At 50.2% G+C, this 18,186-nt stretch overlaps 1 protein-coding gene across 1 annotated transcript in view; it reads right to left on the reverse strand.

Annotated features, from left to right (window-relative positions):
• PKD1L1 (polycystin 1 like 1, transient receptor potential channel interacting) overlaps nucleotides 1-18,186 on the reverse strand; it is a 131,764-nt gene that overhangs the window by 105,862 nt on the left and 7,716 nt on the right. The window contains exons 3-13 of the mRNA XM_073240006.1: nucleotides 17,379-17,497; nucleotides 15,929-16,047; nucleotides 11,959-12,047; nucleotides 10,557-10,683; nucleotides 9,756-9,967; nucleotides 8,430-8,789; nucleotides 7,425-7,450; nucleotides 3,038-3,211; nucleotides 1,268-1,387; nucleotides 704-872; nucleotides 97-336 (exon numbers count right to left, since the gene is read on the reverse strand). Coding sequence (XP_073096107.1) covers nucleotides 97-336; nucleotides 704-872; nucleotides 1,268-1,387; nucleotides 3,038-3,211; nucleotides 7,425-7,450; nucleotides 8,430-8,789; nucleotides 9,756-9,967; nucleotides 10,557-10,683; nucleotides 11,959-12,047; nucleotides 15,929-16,047; nucleotides 17,379-17,497 — 1,755 coding nt within the window. The remainder of the gene's footprint in view (nucleotides 1-96; nucleotides 337-703; nucleotides 873-1,267; nucleotides 1,388-3,037; nucleotides 3,212-7,424; nucleotides 7,451-8,429; nucleotides 8,790-9,755; nucleotides 9,968-10,556; nucleotides 10,684-11,958; nucleotides 12,048-15,928; nucleotides 16,048-17,378; nucleotides 17,498-18,186) is intronic.

An 18,186-nucleotide genomic window follows, 5' to 3' on the forward strand; every position in this document is an offset into this window, starting at 1 on the left:
GGTTCTTACTGTCTCCCTTTAATATCTGCCAAGCTGTGTGGGAACCCTGGCCCAGACCCTGAGGGCTGGCTGGCCTGGGTCCACCGAGCAGCTTACCTCCTGTAGATGTGGCTGGAGGAGCTGCTCCCCAGGGCAATGGTACCATCTCCAAAGTGCCACAGGTAAACAACATCGGTGCCAAAGTTGATTCTGCATTCAAAGGCCACACTGGTGTTCACCAGGGCCGAGGCAGCGGACACGAGCCGATTGGCCACGACTCTCCTCTGCACCCTGATGCGCCGGGGCTCCGAGGCCACCCAGCCTGCACCACTGGAGGCCTCCACCCTCACATGGTACCTGGGGGGAGGGGGATACAGGACAGATGGCCAGACGCCACCTAGGTAAGATTACGTGCACATGACTTGAGAGGCAGGAATGGTTGTGGCCCCCCCAGTGGCCATCTTGGGGTGAGCACAACCACGTTCCCTAGAACTGCTTAGGCTGCAGGTGGGCCAGGTGCCTGGGCCCAGGTTGGGGACTGGCTTCACTTCCCACCCCCACCTAGCTCAGCAGAGGAAGGCAGGAAGCCCCTTCCTATAAATTTTGTGCTTGGTTCAGCTCCAGAAGTGCTGTGGCACTGGGCGCACATGGGCACTTGGCATCCCTCTGGGGCAGCACAAGACCGACCGCCTGGTACAGCCCATCTTGCCACACCCTCACGTACCACCCTGGGCGGCTGAGCCTCCTCCTGACACTGCTCGACGTTGTCCTCATGGGTGGCTTGTCCCCAAAATGCCACTCAAACTCCAGGGGCATCCTCTCCTTGGTAATGGCTTCAAAAGAGATGTTGGTGTCCGTGGCAAACACAGTTCCATTGGTGTATACAGAGATGGCTGCCAGAGGAAAGCAGGTGGGTGCTACAGGGAGGGAGAAAGGCCCCCAGCCTCCCACTGTCAGGCTGCGCCACTGAGCCCACTCAGGGCCACAGTGCTGGGCATGGGATGTGCACCCGGGGCCTGGCAGGTGTTGCAGCCAAGGGCACAGAGGGCCGAGGGCAGCTCTGCGGAGCTCTGCCCGAGGGTGTGGTGTGGGGACCGGCAGATGACTCTGCACCTTGGCACCTTGAGTCTGGTGTTAGGAAAGCCCTAGAATGAACTTCAGGTGAACACACAGGGAGCTCAAGGGCAAATAGAAATCTCAGCTGAGCTCATCTCAGAATCCTGTGCTGTCTGCAATTTTTGAGAATCACTAACTGTGAGATTTGTCTAGAATTAGAGTAAAAACGTACGTTGCATCTGATATGAAACAGGCACGTGTGGCCAAGCTTGGCTGTTGACCTCATGGGTCAGAGAAGCAAAGGACACGTTATATGAGGAAGTGGGTGGAAAACGATGCTGAACAACAGTGCCTAAAATGAAAACAAAAAGAAGTCACGGGTGAAAAGTTCTTCAAATTACTTAACTTGGCTCACATAAAATATGGCCAATTTCCCTTTTTTTTTTACTTTCCCTCCTTAAATTTCAATAAATTCAAATTTTGAAGCATGTGCTTTGAAATCAGACAAGCCTAGGAAACATTAATTTAATCACTAGAATTTCTCATTAAAACTTTCTTTAAGTGTTTCTCTCTCCCAAGAATGTCTTTCATGCTAACCAGCAAATGCATTAATATCCTTTGAAATATGTTAACTGCATTGGTAGATGCCCTTATATTTAAGGATTTCTTCAATGTGTACACTGAGCAGATTTTTACGTCAAAGTAGTTTTAAACAGGGTCCAGGCTTTTAAGCTCTCTGAAATGTAATGTGAAATGTCACATGTGTGTGTGTGTGAACACACATGTGTATACATGTATGCATGTATCAGGAGGATGGAATCCAGACATCTCACCATGTTCCAGAAGAGCACTGGGATGTCTAAAAAGATTTAGAACTCATTTATCATAAAAGGATATTTACAAAGCAGGTGGGTTTTCTAAGAAGTATTGCTCTTCTGTGTAGTTTTCTCTCTATAAAGAGTAATGACCATTTATGACAATGACAAGGTAAAATGGATATTTTGTTCTTCATTGACACTTTAGAATTTCTGAAAAATAAATATCCCACAGATAAAGGGGCTGTCAGCTAACTAACAATGCTTCAAACTCCATTCTGACCAGTCTGATAGTCAGTGCGAGTGAAGCACGGTTTACGGCTTGCACAAGGTGGGCCCAATTACCAATCTGTACCAGACTTTCTAATTCTGTTCCTGTCATAGAGCCAATAGGGGACAGCTTAAAAAAGCTCCCAGACCTCTTTTGCCATTTCTCAGATGGAGTTTCCACAAGGCTGACCGTGTAGAACACATTGGTACTGTGAATGTGCTGTGTGGACGTGCCCCACTAGCCCCTGCCTTTTCCCTGTCCTGGGATGTCCCCTGTCTGTGAATGCTCTTGGGGTGGCCTCCTCTGGTGCCCATACTCACCTGCTGTAATGTTAAATGTGGCGGGCCTCTTTCTTCTCTACACTGCTGATATTTTGTGGACTTCTCCATTCCCACCCTCTGGCCCCTGAGCTTTGGGGCCTCCCTTGTGGGATTGAGCTAATGCGAAGCCCCCTCATAGGCAGGGACAGGAGCTGACATGGTAAGGCACCAGCAGGGCTCAGTGACCTCCAGCACTCCTCTCACCCCTCTCTGACTTGCTGTCTCGTGGCCACCCCCAAATGCTCTCCTCAAACCCATTTCCTTGTGGCTGACCTCCTCATCAAAGCCACCTCCTGCCTCTGATGTTCCTTATCTCTGTGGTGACCCACACATCCTACCCCCAGGCCCTGGCCACATCCTTCCTAAAGCGCTATTCTGTCCAGCTCATCTTTCCATCCTTAATGCCTTTACTGGAATGCAAGCTCCAGACTAGGACTTCATATGACTCATCTTCATGCCCCCCTCAGAGCACAGTATGTGCATATGAGTCTGAATTTAGAACTATCATAACTGGAATGAGATTAACACAGAACAAGGTCATGCTGCACTCAGAGCTGAGGTCTGGGGCGGGTTCAGACTCCGGGTGCAGGTCTCACCTTTCTGATCTGGGTGGGAACCAGCAAAGACCAGAAGCTCATCCTTGTGGATGCTGCTGGAATTCATGAACACAGATACGTCCTCATGGTTGATTTTCACATAGTAAGGCCCAAGCTCTTTCTCAGTTCCAGAAAACTCATCATAAATAACTGCTTTAAGTATGTAGACTCCCTCTAGAAAAAGAAAGGATGCCATTCTCTGGATCGTTTACATATGTGGAAGGGTGTGTTGGGGGGCTACCGTGGGAACGGACACAGCAGAGGTGGCTCTGCTCATCTGCAGGAAGATTGTTCCATAGGCACACAGCTGTGCAGTGGCACAGGACCCAGGGTGGGGTTAATGCTCTGATGTCTTAAAATTCTTCATGCTTTGTTAGCAAGAGGTGCTGCATTGCCACTGTACACTGGGCCCTGAGAATTATGTGGTGAGCCCTGGGCAGCAGAAACTATTCACAAGGATAGAAATATCCATCATCCCACAGTAGGCAAAAAGTACTGAAACAGTCAAGGAGATACATATCAAAAAACTATCACAGCAGATTACAAAAATGGCCCCATCCTCACCTTGTTTTCACATGCTTACAACACAACTAAGGTATGACTGCATCAATTCTCATCAAGCATACCTTGAATCAGCATGAGTCTCATAGTCAATGGGCTTGACCATGCTTACATTGTTCCTACTTGCTTGTCTTAAGACCTTGTATTGCTCCACATGAATAGGCCCAGCTAGTCCCTGAATTGCGAGACATGTGACTGGCACCCCCATCATCCTGGCCAATGGCCAGCCCACCTCCAGGAGCAGAGCTAGCTAGCTGACAGGCAGGTGGCTGCAAACCCATGAATGTGCCCATCAGAGACCAGCCTAACCCCAAGGGACACCCAGCAGAACCACGGGCTAAACACATGATGGTGCTTTAGGGCACTAGTCTTGGGTGGTTTGTTATACAGCAGTAGATTACTGGTACAATCCCACTGAGCTGGAAGAGTCTTTAGCAATCTAGCAATCCCTTATACCAATCCCCACATGGTGCTTTCCAGTTGTACATTTGATTCCCTACTTTAAAGCATTTGGTCATTTCTGAGGGAACCCAGGATGAAGTCCTTAGCTGAGCTGGTCCCACCTGCCCACTCCTGGCTCCCTCATACATACCCGTGACTTGCCCCTAAGGAGCCAGGCCCCACTCTCTCTCACTATTCTGTGCCCGTGCTCCACCTTTCTGTCTGCTCGGTGTCCCTCCTCACGTCTCCATTCAGGCCAGCTTGCACCTACTGTAACCCTCATTTAATGACTCCGGCAGGCGTGGCTTACCTGACACCTGACCAGTGAACTGGGGCTGCACCTGCCTCTCAGGATTCACTGTGCTGTCTTCCTTCCTTGTCCCCAAATCTCATCACAAAGCACTTAAAATACAAATGTTTACCAAATGACCAATCATTCTTACAGAATCAAAAGCTGAAGCTCAAAGAGTTTAAATAATTCATCTGAGGCATAGAGTATGCAATTATCTCTTAGGGATTGAGAGCGCACTTTCTGCACCTAATTAGATGGAATAAAGACCCGGATCTAGGGAAAGTTGTGAGTGCCAGCATGGTAAGAAGCAGAGAAGAGGGCATGACTTCAGAGAGCACAGCATTATGTCTGAGGAGGAATAACAGATGAGACAGTGGGCAGGAGGCCTGGGGGTTCTGTGATGAGCCAAGGTCAGGTGGAAGGGCGTCCTATAGGAAACATGCCAAAATGATAGGTATGAAATATGGACACGTCCTCCCAAATTATAAACTACCTTGGAAGCTACCTCTTAAATGCTGAGACATTGTTTATAGAGTTATTCCAGCTTTATTATAACACTGCTTCTCACAGCTGTGTCCAAACAAATTCTGCACATGGATTTTGATGATAAGCAGGAAGTGAAGTAGACACATATGCAGTTCACCACATTCACAGGGATCATGACTTGATAAGAGCCGTGCTACATGTAAAGCAATAAATTGCTCATCATGACTCCAAGTCAGGACAAGTAGTTGAGAGAACTCTAGGGACTCGGTGAACTGGCACTGGGACTGTGTCTCCCTCTATACGCAATCAAGTTTTCTACATACTCAACTTACAAACTGACTTCAGACTAAACCCCTACTGAGAGATGTAACAGCAATTCTTTATTTTAAAGCAATGAAGAAAATAATTAACATGTATTAAAGTTGTAGATATTTAAAATTTATTAAGCAAGCTCTGATTTGAATGTGGAGACAGAGTGAGGTACCCACTGAATCTTCCAGGAGTTAATCCCAAAGCAAAAAGGAAAACGGTGATCATTCAAAATTGGTGTTGTTAAACTAGGAAGTGGCTAGCATGCTCGGATTCCAAAACAGACAGCAGATGTCCAGCATGGAGGAACAGGAACCTAGATGGATTCCTTGCTGGAGGGAGAAGAGAGAAGAGGCCCAGAGCAAGGTCAGTAGCAGGACTCCGAGGTAGTGGATATCATGAAGCAGTGCATGCACAGGCACGCATGCCCTCTCATGCTGTGGGGGTGTACCCTGCAGGCATCGTGGGGGTATGGCTGAGCCAGCAGAGATGGAGTCTCTCTGAACTTGGTCTGACTGTGAGAGGCGGGGAGCAGGGGCAGTGTAAGAGCCGTCCAGACAAACTGCATCTGTGAGGGGCGCTCTGCTTCTGTGGAGGTAGAGGGCAGTCTGCAGGAACACCACCAAATGCCTAGCTCCATTAGCCAGAGCAGAGAAAGGCCATCTAAAGCACACACAGAACTATGTGCATGAAAAGTCTCAATGGTCTAATACAGCCTTAAACACACACACACACACACACACACACACACACACACACACACACGCCACCTGCAAACAGCAAGTCCAGGAAGAAAGCAACTTTTTCTATTACAACTAATGCTATGCAGAAAGAAAAAGGATCAGGAGGGAGGAAGGGAGGGGCAGAGACAGACAGAGGAGAGACAGAGGGAGAGACAGATGGTTAGATGGAGGGACAGAAGAGAGACAGAGGGAGGGTCAGGTAGAGGGGAAGATGAAAGAAGGGAGGGAGATTACTTAGTATATGAAAGATTCTTATACGAGTTAAAATGGGAAATTCAGGAGCTGCTCCTAATGGATTAAGATCATTTATCAGAAGAACATTGTTCACAGGAAGATAAAAGGATTTCACAACTCATGGAATCAGTGGCTCCTGGGACACAGGGAGCACAAGGTTCCCCAGGCAGGTGCCAAGCTCCAGCACCCTTGCTGTGGAGGCACACATGGCTGTGACCCTCCTAGAGCCTGCTGGCTGTCACAGATTTTCATTTCTAACACTGACCACATTTGGAACTACAAAGACAACCTCAGAACTTAAAGTCAAAACAATGACTAAAGTATTTGCTTATTGCGATTGGATAAAACTATGAGGAATAATGCAACTGTAACATAAAAAAGGCCATATGACATGTGGAAAATTTTCAATTTAAATAATAACAAATAATTTCAGCATTCAACTAAAGGTGGAAAACATGAACACTTTATAAAAGCAGGAAGAGGGAAGTAAAGATAAAAGCAGAAATAAAACACTTTAAGGATAAAAGTGAAATTTGAAAGCTGATTCTTTAGGTAAGATAGTGACAATTTGCCCAACCTAATCAAGAACAAAAGAGAAGAAAGCATAAAACAGAAAATAAGAAATGACAGAAGGAAATAACCACACTCATGAAATTTAAAGAACTCTAAGAATCTACTTTGCTCACTTTCATGCAAATAAGTTTGAAAACTGGGGGTAATGGATACTTTTCCAAGGAAATATAAGAGATAACTACAAGAGACATAGACAATTTCAACACAAATTTCCATAAAATAGAGGCAGTAAGAAAAATACCGGTCACAGAGGATCATAAGCAAATTCTCTAAAACAGAACTATTTCCAAAGCTATCCAAACTGTTTCAGGACAAAGGGAAAGTAAAGAACACCTCCACATAACACTGATAACCCAAATCAAAAAGTCTTACACAAAACAGTGACTACAGACTAGTCCCATAGGTTTCCAATGGAAGAATCATATGTAAGATGTCAGAAAACTGCTCTCAGCAGCACACTTAAAGATACATCAAAATCAAGTGGATTTTTCTGTCCTAGGAACTCTAGGATGATTCACTATTAAGGTATTGGTTTTATCTGTAGATCTAGAGAGCCAGAAAAAACATCATAAAATCAGCTCCACAGCTGTTGAAAAGGATTTAACAAATTCGACAATTTTGATTTTAAAAAAGTCCTCAATAAAGGAGGAAAGATGAAAACTTCCTGAACATGATAAATTATACCCATGCCAAATCCAGCATCAAGCTTAATGGGAAGGTGGAAGCATCTCAAGACAAAGATGCTCACCATCATCTCTCCTGTGCAGCCTTGTTCTGGGGAACCAGCCAATGTCGTCAAATAAGAGAAGAAGCTACAGGTGTCAGGCTGGACGTGTGGGGTGGATATATCATTATTTGTAAATAACATGTTTACATAACAGGAAAATACTAAAGAATCAAGTTCACGATAACTGTGAACAGTGTGAGAATTCAATAAGAAAGGAGGGCACAAAATTAATAGCCAATATTAGCAACTTTTCCATTTCCCAATGACAACCAATTTGAAGATTAAGTGGGTTTGGGGCATCCAATCAATGGAATATTCTGCAACTACATGAAAGAACAGAGGAGCTCTTTCTGTGCAGACATGGAAACATCCCTGAGATACGGGCATGTATGCAGGTGAGCAGGGAGCTGGACTGAGCAGCATCATTCTGTCTGCGTGCAAGGTGCAGAGAGCACACTGACTTAGACCAATAGGAAACAGCACTGTCATGGGGAGGGACCTGTGACCAGACATCTTTCTACAACCTGTGGGTTTGAACCTTGGGAATGTACCACAGTCGAAACAATTTTTAAAAAATGAAAAGAAAGAAACATGTGAAATCCTCTTGGTAAGCAGGATGTCAGAATTCACACTTAGGCCCCCATCATCTGGGCCTTAGCAGTTGTCCAAGCAGAATGGCTCCAATGCCAAGATGCCTGTATAAAGATTTTTTTTCTCCCTTTGGTCTAAATGAAAAGTGTTCAAAATTTTAGCACAAAAGATTTAGTGTGCAATGGTGTGTGTGTGTGTTTACCTGAAGGACATGCTAAGCAAGTTACACAGTTGTGCAGAATTTCCCCTCACGGAGAAAGCAGACAAACCCTGGCCTCCCCAGCCTGCATTTTCTCCTCTAAACGGCCAGTTACCCCCGAGCTGACAGGATCCTCTGAGATAAAGGGTATGAAGGACAGGCACAGGCCAGCCCCTGAGCCCATGTATCATAGGACAAAGAAGCGGCAAGCGAGCTGGAGGGTCGTCCCCCTCTACGCAAGTCCTAGGACACAGTGTCTCCCCGCGTTCCACACTGACCCTGGACCCTGCCTACCTCTGCTGTACCGGTGGGAGGCGGTAACTGCCACATCCCCAGACACATTGCGGATGCTCATTTGAACCCCAGAATGGTCCCCAAAGTCTGTCACCAGGCACAGAGACGCTCGGGCTGCCACATGAACACGGACACCCAGCCTTGGGGGCACCTGAGTGACGGTTTCTGGTTGGCTGTGAGTGGCAGGACATGCTGCATCAGCAGGGCCCAGCTCCAGGGCTCCCAGGCGACACCGGGGGAGGGCACGGAGTTGAGCGGGACCAGGTAGGAATGCTGGGTGCTCGTGGGGGAAGCTGTCGGCACTGTGGGGAGAAAGGCAGGCAACTTCAGATGTCACAGCATCCTGACAAGCCCAGGGAGGTGCTACCAGGAGGGACAGGAGGCCTGAAAGAAGCCTGAAAGCACCTGAAGGCAGGGCTCACTTAAGCTGGTTCTCAGAGTGGGATCCCTGGGCCAGCAGCACCAGTATCACTGGGCACTTGTGAGAAATGCAAGCTCTATGACTTCACTGCAGGCCCAGAGTCAGCAGCCCTGGGTGGCCAGCAAGCCCTCAGGAGACTGACGTCGGCTAACTGAGAGCTGCAGCTCTAGCCTATTAGTCACAGCAACAGGTAAACACTTTCCCTCCTCACTGAAGAAATGCACGTGACAGGTGTGTCCTTGAAAGTCACTGCCTCGGATGCTCCCAGGAGGGTGCTCAGTGTGGGGATGGTACCATCCTGTCTATGTGCTTCAATTTGTCCCGTGAATAAGTGGAGTGAGCTGGGGAGACGGAGCTGTCCGGACACCTCCATACTCAGCTTCCTAGGATACAAGACTTTTCCATCACACACATGTGCCAAAAGCTGCTCTGACTGATGCCTACGGTGCTGGCACAGGAAGCTAGCAGAATAAACCACAGGAAAGGAAAGCCTCCAAGCAGAGAACGTCGTGGATGTGGAAGTGTATTGAGCATAGGGATAGCCAATGTCCATGCCCCCTGAATGTCCCTCCTGGCCACGTATGCTGCCACGCCCGATTAGAGATATATGCAGTTGGATACGACTTCAGACTGCAGATAAGACTTGACTTGAAAAATAAAGGAACCATATGGTATGGGCTCTAACGGGAATCTGTGTGGCCCAATGTACTGTGACTCGACAGTTCTAGCCACAGTTGCAGCAGCCCTCAGGTGAACAAGGATGACATTAAAGTCCCCACCTCACTGGGTGTGGCTCATGAGTCTGGGTCTAGAGGGAACATGGGTCTCCATGCCACCCTCATCCTACCTTCTGGGCACAGCAAGAGAATGAGAAGGTGGCATGCTGGTCTGGGCAGATATGGCCCTCCTGACAGGGGTCTCCAGCATGACAGTGGCTGATGCGACGTCAGTCCCAGGAAACAGCTCTGGGATCATGTCCTCCGCGGAGCGCAGAGGTCCAGTGGCACAGGAGGGCATCTCTGCTTCCAGGCTACAGGGGCCTGCCGCAGGACAGGTGCACTGGAATTTACAGAAGCAAGGGCAGTGAGGGGTCGTGACATGGCCTAGCCTGGCACCCACATTGGTGCTTCTCCAGGATTAGAAGGCCAGAGCCTTGGGGTGGCAGGGGGCCTCCCTTACTCAGATGGGTTCCTATAAATTGCCCCAAGTGTGGGGCAGACTTTAGAGATAATTCATACTTGAAAAATAAAGGAACCATAAGGTATGGGCTCTAATGGGAATGGCACACCAGCCAAGATGTGCCCCGTGGCACCAGCTGGAATTACAAGCATGATTTATCAGGAATTTGGGCAATGATTATTATCTCAAGTTCATGCTGCTCCCTGGCTGGGATAATAGAAAATGAGCTATTTCATAGGGTCAGTTGTAAACTGAAGTGGGCAGCTGAGTGATGATGTTCTGGCAGACATCAAAATGTGGCATATATTTTCTCTTATTGGGGAGACAAAGTTAAGTTATGCTACAAGCTCCTGAGCAGCGTCCAAAGGACCAGAAATTCAACATATGCTTCATATCAACAAACCCCAGGGGCCACCTGCACCGGCCAGCCACTTTCCCATGAAAGCTCACCCGTAGGTCAGACACCAACCTGGAGCAGATTGCAGACTGCACCGCTGGCTTTCCCAGCTGCGCACATCTGTCGGCACTTGGAGCTGGGGCCACCGCAGCTCCAGCTCCGTAAGCTCAAGGTTGTAACTGCAGGCTCCTGGGGGCTTCTGAATATGAAGGAAAAGGTAAAAAGGGAAGGAAAACTGCAGGGCTGCATTCACTCTGGTGGCCCACCTGACTACTATGTACATCCCGCATTTACTGGAGGGGCCATGCCTGACTCCAGTGACACAGGGCTGCGGCGCAGGTAGTAACAGAGCCAGCAAGGCCCTGCCAGAGCTCTGGGACAAAGTCCCACTGAAGAGTAGAGCATATTTGAAGCCATTACTAAAACCTGTGCCCAATCCAGGGATCACTCCAGATGGCTCACCCAAGGGCAGGTCCCTGTCCTCACGTGTTCTGACGTTCAGGGACCACAGCCTGGGCTGGGTGCTCCCTGTGGCAGGGCCAGGCCTTCTGGGAATCCCCCCGGACCAGTGGGAGGCCAGGCAGCTGCTCCTGTACATGGGACCTGCTTGCTGAGCCTGGCCTGCAAAAGGTCGAAGTGGCCAGGAATGGGATGTGATGGGCCTGACCACCGCCAGCAAAAGTGAGGATCACTTAGAGGACCCCCTTCATGCCCCACGTCACAGGCCCCACTTACAGCTGTCCATTGATGCCTCAGCTAGTTGATGGGCTGCAGTGGGCCTCACGAGGGGGTCATGCCTAGACCACCAAGCCTGAGAACTCAGGAGCCATGCACTTGCTCTAGGAACCTTGTCCCTGGCAACACCAGCCTGTCCTGCACCCCTCACTAGGGCAGGTGAAGCTGGGGGTCCACGATACTGTCCCCCTGGGCAGAAAAACCCCTGGGCCATCCAACACCTACTGCCCATGGCCTGACCCCCACACCCACCACTCCATTCTCTGTCCCTGTGAATGACTCCTCTAGGGACCTCATGTGGCTGGATCCTACAGTACCTGTCCTTTTGTGACTGGCTTACTCCATTTAGCATAATACCCTGCAGGTCACCTAATACTACTGTTTTCAAGTCTCTGGGTTTTACACGAACAAGACAGCTAGTTGCCCTGGTATCTGTTACCCTAACCTGGTAAGGTTCAATGTTTCCAGATGTCACAGCTGTGATGGTGACAAAATCTTACACAGCACCATCAGGTAAGGCTGCCAGCACTCCGGGTGGTGGTGGACACATTGCCTCACTGAACATGATCACAGCTTCAAAATGCCATTCTTTTTCCATCACAGGAAGTGTTCTGTGTGTGCTTCATACACTCCTGCACCCCAGGGGTGCTCTTTTTCGCTCACCGCAGGCCAGTGGGTGTCTATACAAGACCCCGTGTCATCCAGAAGAGCAGGGTCCCAGTGGGGCTTAGTGACATACCTGTCAGTGTGGCCACCCCGATGCAGAGCAGCCCATGTTTTCCTGCTGACAACCTTTGATAGTTCTTCACGGGTTATTTCCAAAATGTCCTGTGGGTGGGGGTGGGGGTGGAATAATTTAAGGGGTGCTTATGAAAACCTCGTACATTTGATAAGGTAACATTATTTCCTTCAAAAATGTCTGCTAGCCCCTGGTATATGCCAGGCCCTGTGCTGGGCTCAGACAGTGAAGAAAGCAGGCAATCCCCATTCCCAGGGACCTCAGGCTCTTGGGGACACAGGGAGGCGGGCTGGCAGCAGCTGCACGTGGGGTTGCTGTGAGCAGGGGGCATGGTGATAGGGTGGGCAGATGGGGCTTCAGACCAAGGGCCTCTGCCTGTCACACTGAAGGATATGGAGGCAGTGCACAAGCAGATCCTGGGCCTATGTTTGGAAGCACCAGCCTGGCCACTATACTGAGAAAGGCTGCGACCAGAATCCCAAGGAACAGCTTTCCAGTGGGTTATCCCAGCTGACTGGAACTATACACTCTAGTGGCTCTTTCTGTACTGACAGCATTCGGGTCCACGGTGGGATGTGCAGTAGAGAGGGCAAAATATCACCACTGGGCATGAGGCTAGGCTCTCAGCACATCCCTGTCAAAGCAGAGGGGATGACGACGCTGGCTGTCTGCTCCTAACCACACTGGACAAAGCTGGGAGAGGAAGGGTGGGCTCCGGGATTCAATTCCTGGCTCAAGCTGCACAAATGAGCCATATCTGCCCCAAAGAAATTCCCCTCCTGTAGCCGCAGGGCAGGGGCTGCTGAATATGACCCAGAGCTTCCCCTTGGGGGGTATGTCCATAGTGACAGAATGCCAACCAGTAGCACCAGAAGCTGGAAGAGCCACAGATCCCCACAGCCTGGGGCAACCTGCCAACACCCTATGTCAGCCCAGGAAAGCTGATTAAATGGAGCCAGGCTCTGCTGTGTCCCAACAGCCCATGTAGGGGTACCAGGTTAGCTGTGGGGCCTCCAGGGTGGCAGCCATGCAGGGGGATGGGGCTCGGCCCTCCATGCCTGTGGTAACCAAAGATCAGACAGGAGGACCAGTGGCTGGAGTGGAAGCAGGGTTAAGATGAGGCCAAGGGCTTGGCCAGACAAATTGGGGTTGAGGTGTGGCAGGCACTGTGTGCCTGGAGCAGAGCACTGGCTGGGAGCTTTCATGACCTGCCAAGCATCTACCACGTGGCGACCACGACTGAAGCAAGGGCTGAGTGTCCCCTACCGCCTGACTTTGGGAGTGTCCTCAGCAAGCACACTGTCAGCCTGCAAACACCCAGGGTGAATTCAGACGCTCCCTTTGTCTTCCTTCTGCCTTCCAGAAGCAGCTGATTGTTCTGGGAAAAGAGTAACATGGGTCTGCTAACATGGAGATGTAACTAATGAACTTTGGGAAGTGGTATTTTGTCCACCTAGTGAAGGTATACAATCTGGATAAATGGGTAAACCGTGGAATTCGGGAGAAGCAGGTGCAGAGTGCAGTAAACTGAGGCAAACTGAGCCAGGGTGCTTCATATCAGTGATGAGTCACTGCAGGATGAGGCAGGACATCAGGTTGTAGAAGAATTCCCAAGGAGAATGTCAGAGGAATGTTCTAGGTAGTTACAAGGCAAAAAAATGCTGCCAAAGGTTGAATTCTACACTTACACACGTTTCACATTTATAGTACCCACCAAATTAGGCTGATCTGCCATAAAATAATTTAGCAAGTGCAACCTTAGAAATGGTCTGCCTTTGAAATGCCTAGAAACCTTCTGGCTGTCCAGGTGGCCACACATCCTGACTGTACCCGCTCCCCAAAGGTGCGGCCTTAGCTGTTCTTCGTATGGCATGCCTCCCCCAATAGGAAGGGCTTCTGACCACGACTAGAATGGTTAGCAGAATAATTTGTTGAAATAGTCGTGCTAAAGGCTAACATGAGGACACACAAAGAAACCCAGGAGAATGACAGGTGATAGGGACGCATTCAGGCTGGGAGGCCTGGTCAGCTGGCTGGCACCACTGAGGACAGTCCCACACCCACCTCACCAGGCCCCGTGACCTGGCAATAGTGAATGATGGAAACATTTATTAAAGGCCTGAGTATTTTTGATTTGGCTTTAACAAAAATTGAATTGGATCAGAAGCCACAAGTTTTCATGGGAGAAACAGTTTTAAAGAGAAGAAACTCTGAGAACAAAAAGCCCTTAGCCAGCCCTCAGCATTCTGTCCTGAAAATAAGCAGGAAGGCTGGGGGTATTTGCCTTCACCCCAAGGCTCAGCAGGAGTCAGGGTGGTGGGCCCTCACCCACCCAGGGTGCTCACTGCCTTGTCATCCTAAACCCAAGACTCATCTACATCCCCAGCCTCCTACCTGAACCATAGCAGCTGATTTTATAACCATAACCATGACATTTCCTTGTGGTAAGAAATCTGCTGATTCATTTTATGTTTGTTCTAGAGAACTGAATTTGCTTATCAACCTTATGTGTAACATTTAACCTACTAGGACTTTTAACCAATCTTGTTATAATCAACTCCACTGAGAGACAATGCTCTTCCACATGCTCTCATAGTTAGAAAGACATACTTGTTATTTCCGTGCAGAAGCATTTTACAAACCTGATGTAGGATCTCACCTTTACAGGACAGGCCCAGGGCCCTGGTTTACAGCCCCACACGGCCAGGCCATCACTTGACACTGAGTTGGCCCTGCTCCACTGGGATCCAGGGAGCACAGCCAGCTGTGTGTGGCATGTGAGCTCAAGGTCAACCAGAACCGTGGAGCCCCCTCTCCCCACGAGCCACAAAATCATGAGGACCAAGGAATTTGGGACTCGGTGGCTGAACTCCAGGGCATCCACCAGTGCTAATAGTAGGGCTGCCCAGGCTGGTTGCACCTGAATGACCTGGGGCAGGTGCAGGCCGGGAGTTCGTGGGTGAGAGACACCCCACACAAACCCACAGCAAACTGACCAGGAGCCCAAGAAGCAAGACTCGGGCACGGTTTGGTTTTGTTTGTGTTTGTTAAGCCTCACATCGGATTCTGCACGGGAGCTCTGCAACAAGTTTGAGAAGCTGGGATTGCTGTGTGTCTGGCAGGGCTGCTGAGAACCTCAGGGGATTGTGTGTGTGGCGGTGAACCTTGTACAGTGTGGAAAACACAGCAATACCACCCACAAATGAACCTCTCCCCAACCTCCTGCGCAGATCGGAAGTTTACCTTTGAACTTTCCCTCCCCAAACTGGCAGCTGAGCGTGTAGAGCTCCCAACAGGAACATGCGAGGGCCTGCAGAGGCACCAGGTGTGAGCCTGGGGGACCCCTGGGGACATACTGCAGACTGGACTACAGGGTCATGTCCCCCAAGGGTTGAGGAGGCTCCAGGATCTTCTGCAGAACAGATTCCTTCACATCCAAGTAAGTGCAGGCTCTGAGCTGATGGCATATGTTCTCAGCAAAGAGCAGGGCACCCTAGGGGGCTTCGCTTTTCTCTGGGCCCCACCTCACTGTGCTGTCTCCCCACTCTTTATGTGGCTGAGACACCTGCCCCTTTCGTCCCTCAAGCATCCACCTCTAGCAGCCTCTCCCGGAGGACCTGTACAGTTCAACAGCTCCAGGGAGGCCGGTCTTACTTAATGGGGGCCTGCAAAGAGCTCCCCAACTCCTGACAAAAACAGTGTTCCAGATTTTTGGGCTGCAAGAAGCCCTCAGCAGTTGGGGGCGGCTCCCCATCTGCACCCTGTTTCCCTCTCTCTGGGCCACATCCTTGTTTGTTCCAACAGAATTCAAGCTTGGCAGCTTCACTTTGCTTCACCAGCACACACAGACAAGAACCTATGTCTAACTCACTCCTGCTGGCGGGGCGGCTTCCATGAGCTGACTGGACACACAAGCTGTTCAAAGGGAAGTCTGGCCCCTCATGTGGAAGGGAGTCACTCTCAGAAGTACCTTCTCCCAGGGAGCCGGTGAAGTGGGCGTCTCTAGCTTTCCATTTTCTTCTGACAGAGCAGCCGGAGGGCAGCTCAATTTCTGGGCGCTCACAAGGGGCGCACGATCGGCACGAACCTCTAAAAAAAATGAGCACAGGGTCTGTGGGCTGTGGTGTACAGTGCAAGGAGGGACCCGATTGTGCAGTGGGTGACCTCACAGGCCTGTCACAGGGATGCGCCCTGAGTATCCACCATGCCTGCACTTGGGATCTTTCCTCTTCTCCTCTCTTGGTGCAGTGTCTGAGAGGTGAGCATATGTGGGTGATGTTGGGGAACAGCCAGGCCCACTCCAAGGTAGGGACAGCCAGCTCATCCAGGGGTCAGTGCTGAGTTGGCACGGGGTCAGGAGCCCTGACCCTGGGACACATGTGCAAAGGGGAAGGAAAGAAATTTCAAATGCATCCGTGAAGACAAATCAAGACATCCCAAAGACTACAGGCCAGGATGCTCCCAAACGGGCTCTTAAACGTGCCCTCCCAACTCTGAGGTCCCAGATGGAATGTGCATGAAGGGGAAACACTTAGAAAACGCTCATGAATGAGCAGAGTGGTAAAGTGACTCTGTTTCTCTGAAGCCTATCAATTACCAGAGCTACTGTGGTCAAGCCATCTGAAGAAAAGTCTGACCTCTTAAAATCAGCAGAAATGTCCCTTTACACAAAAATGACATTAAAAGGTCATAAAAATACATAAAGTCATGAAACTACATAAAAATAAATAACTAAAGGAGAAATAAACTAAATAAAATTAAATCCATATGATCTTTACATAAGAATCACAAAAGACTTAGTTTTACATAGTTTTCAATACTGTTGCTGCTCTTTCCCCACTTAAATTGTCTCTGTAGTATTTTAAAACTCCTCATCTACCAAATGTGTAGCCTGGGTTGAGAACTCTAAAATTCCTTCAACTGAAAGGAACGCTGGGAATTAAGTTATAAGCAACCATTCAGGATTTTTATTTTAAAAGTTTGATAATGAAAACTCCCTGTGCTCAGGAGGGGAAAGGCCAGCCCTGTGGCCGTGGAGCATCTCCCCAGAGTAACTGTTGCCCCATCACATGGCTCTGAGAAGCCCAGTTCTCAGAGTGGGTCCCCTAGCCCTGCAGCCACCGCCACCCACACCCCTGAGCAGAAACTCTGGGGCAGGCCTGTAATCAGGTTTCAGGAAGCTCCCAGGCGATCTGATGCTCTCTCCAGTTTGGGAAGCCCAAGAGGAGGTAAGGAAGCAGGCCTGGGGTTCAGGCAGGAGCTCCCAGTCCTAACACTGTCACCTACGAGGGAGCAGCCAAAGGGACAGCCCCTCCCTTCGGGCTGCGGGGCCATGAGCTCCATGCGGTGCTGCGGGGCACCTGGCATGAGGACCCAGGGAGAGGGCTCTGCAGCCAGGCTCCCCAAGCCCAGGGCCTTACCAGCTTGCACTCCATCGGAGGCAGTGCCAGGGCTGCAGCTACAGAGATGACCCCTGCCCAGCTCTGCTTGCGGTGGGGCGATGCTGGGCAAGGAAGGAGAGCAGGCAGTCCAGGCACACCTGCCAGGCAGACAAATGAAGAGGTGGCTGTGAGAAGGGCTGCCTCATTCACAGCCAGCCCCCGACTGCTCCTCTGCCTCCCACTTCCTGCATCCTTCATAAGTAAATTGTGCTTGGCAGCCACACCTAGTAAGACAACATCACTCCCCTGGGTTTTTAACTTTGTTTTCTGAAAGCAGGGCTTGACCTGAAGCAGTTCTCATCTTACCATGAAACCAGCCTTCTGCCTCCCCTCTCCCCTCCTGGCTGCCAGCAGCTGGGGCAGAGAGCAGGGGTCAGGCCTGCAATTGGAGGCCTGGCCACCTGCCTGCAGCTCCCAGGACCCCACAGGCTCCGTCTGCCCCATGTGGCCCTGACACGCAAAGGAGTGGAAGGACAGGAAGGGCGGTCAGGAAACTGCTCCGGGTGACCCACAGGCGGATCCTCCCAAAAGTTACTTTCTAGGATGACATCACTGAGACCCTGGGAGGCAGGCAACTTGGCAACACCGCCCAGGATTAAACCTTTGCTCCCAGAGGGTTTAATGGGCCCTTCCCAGCATCCAAAGGGACTCCTGGCCCCAGGGAGTCCCACCGCAGTGCCCATCCCTCCGGGCTCCACAGGCAGCGCCCCTCCACTCTGGTGCCCAGTGGGCTGCTTGTCACTGCCCGCAGGCTGTGCACTGTGGCTCCTCGGGGCCACCCAGGATC

The sequence above is a fragment of the Manis javanica genome, chromosome 6, assembly GCF_040802235.1.
Source record: "Manis javanica isolate MJ-LG chromosome 6, MJ_LKY, whole genome shotgun sequence".
In the NCBI taxonomy this organism is placed as follows: Eukaryota; Metazoa; Chordata; class Mammalia; order Pholidota; family Manidae; genus Manis; species Manis javanica.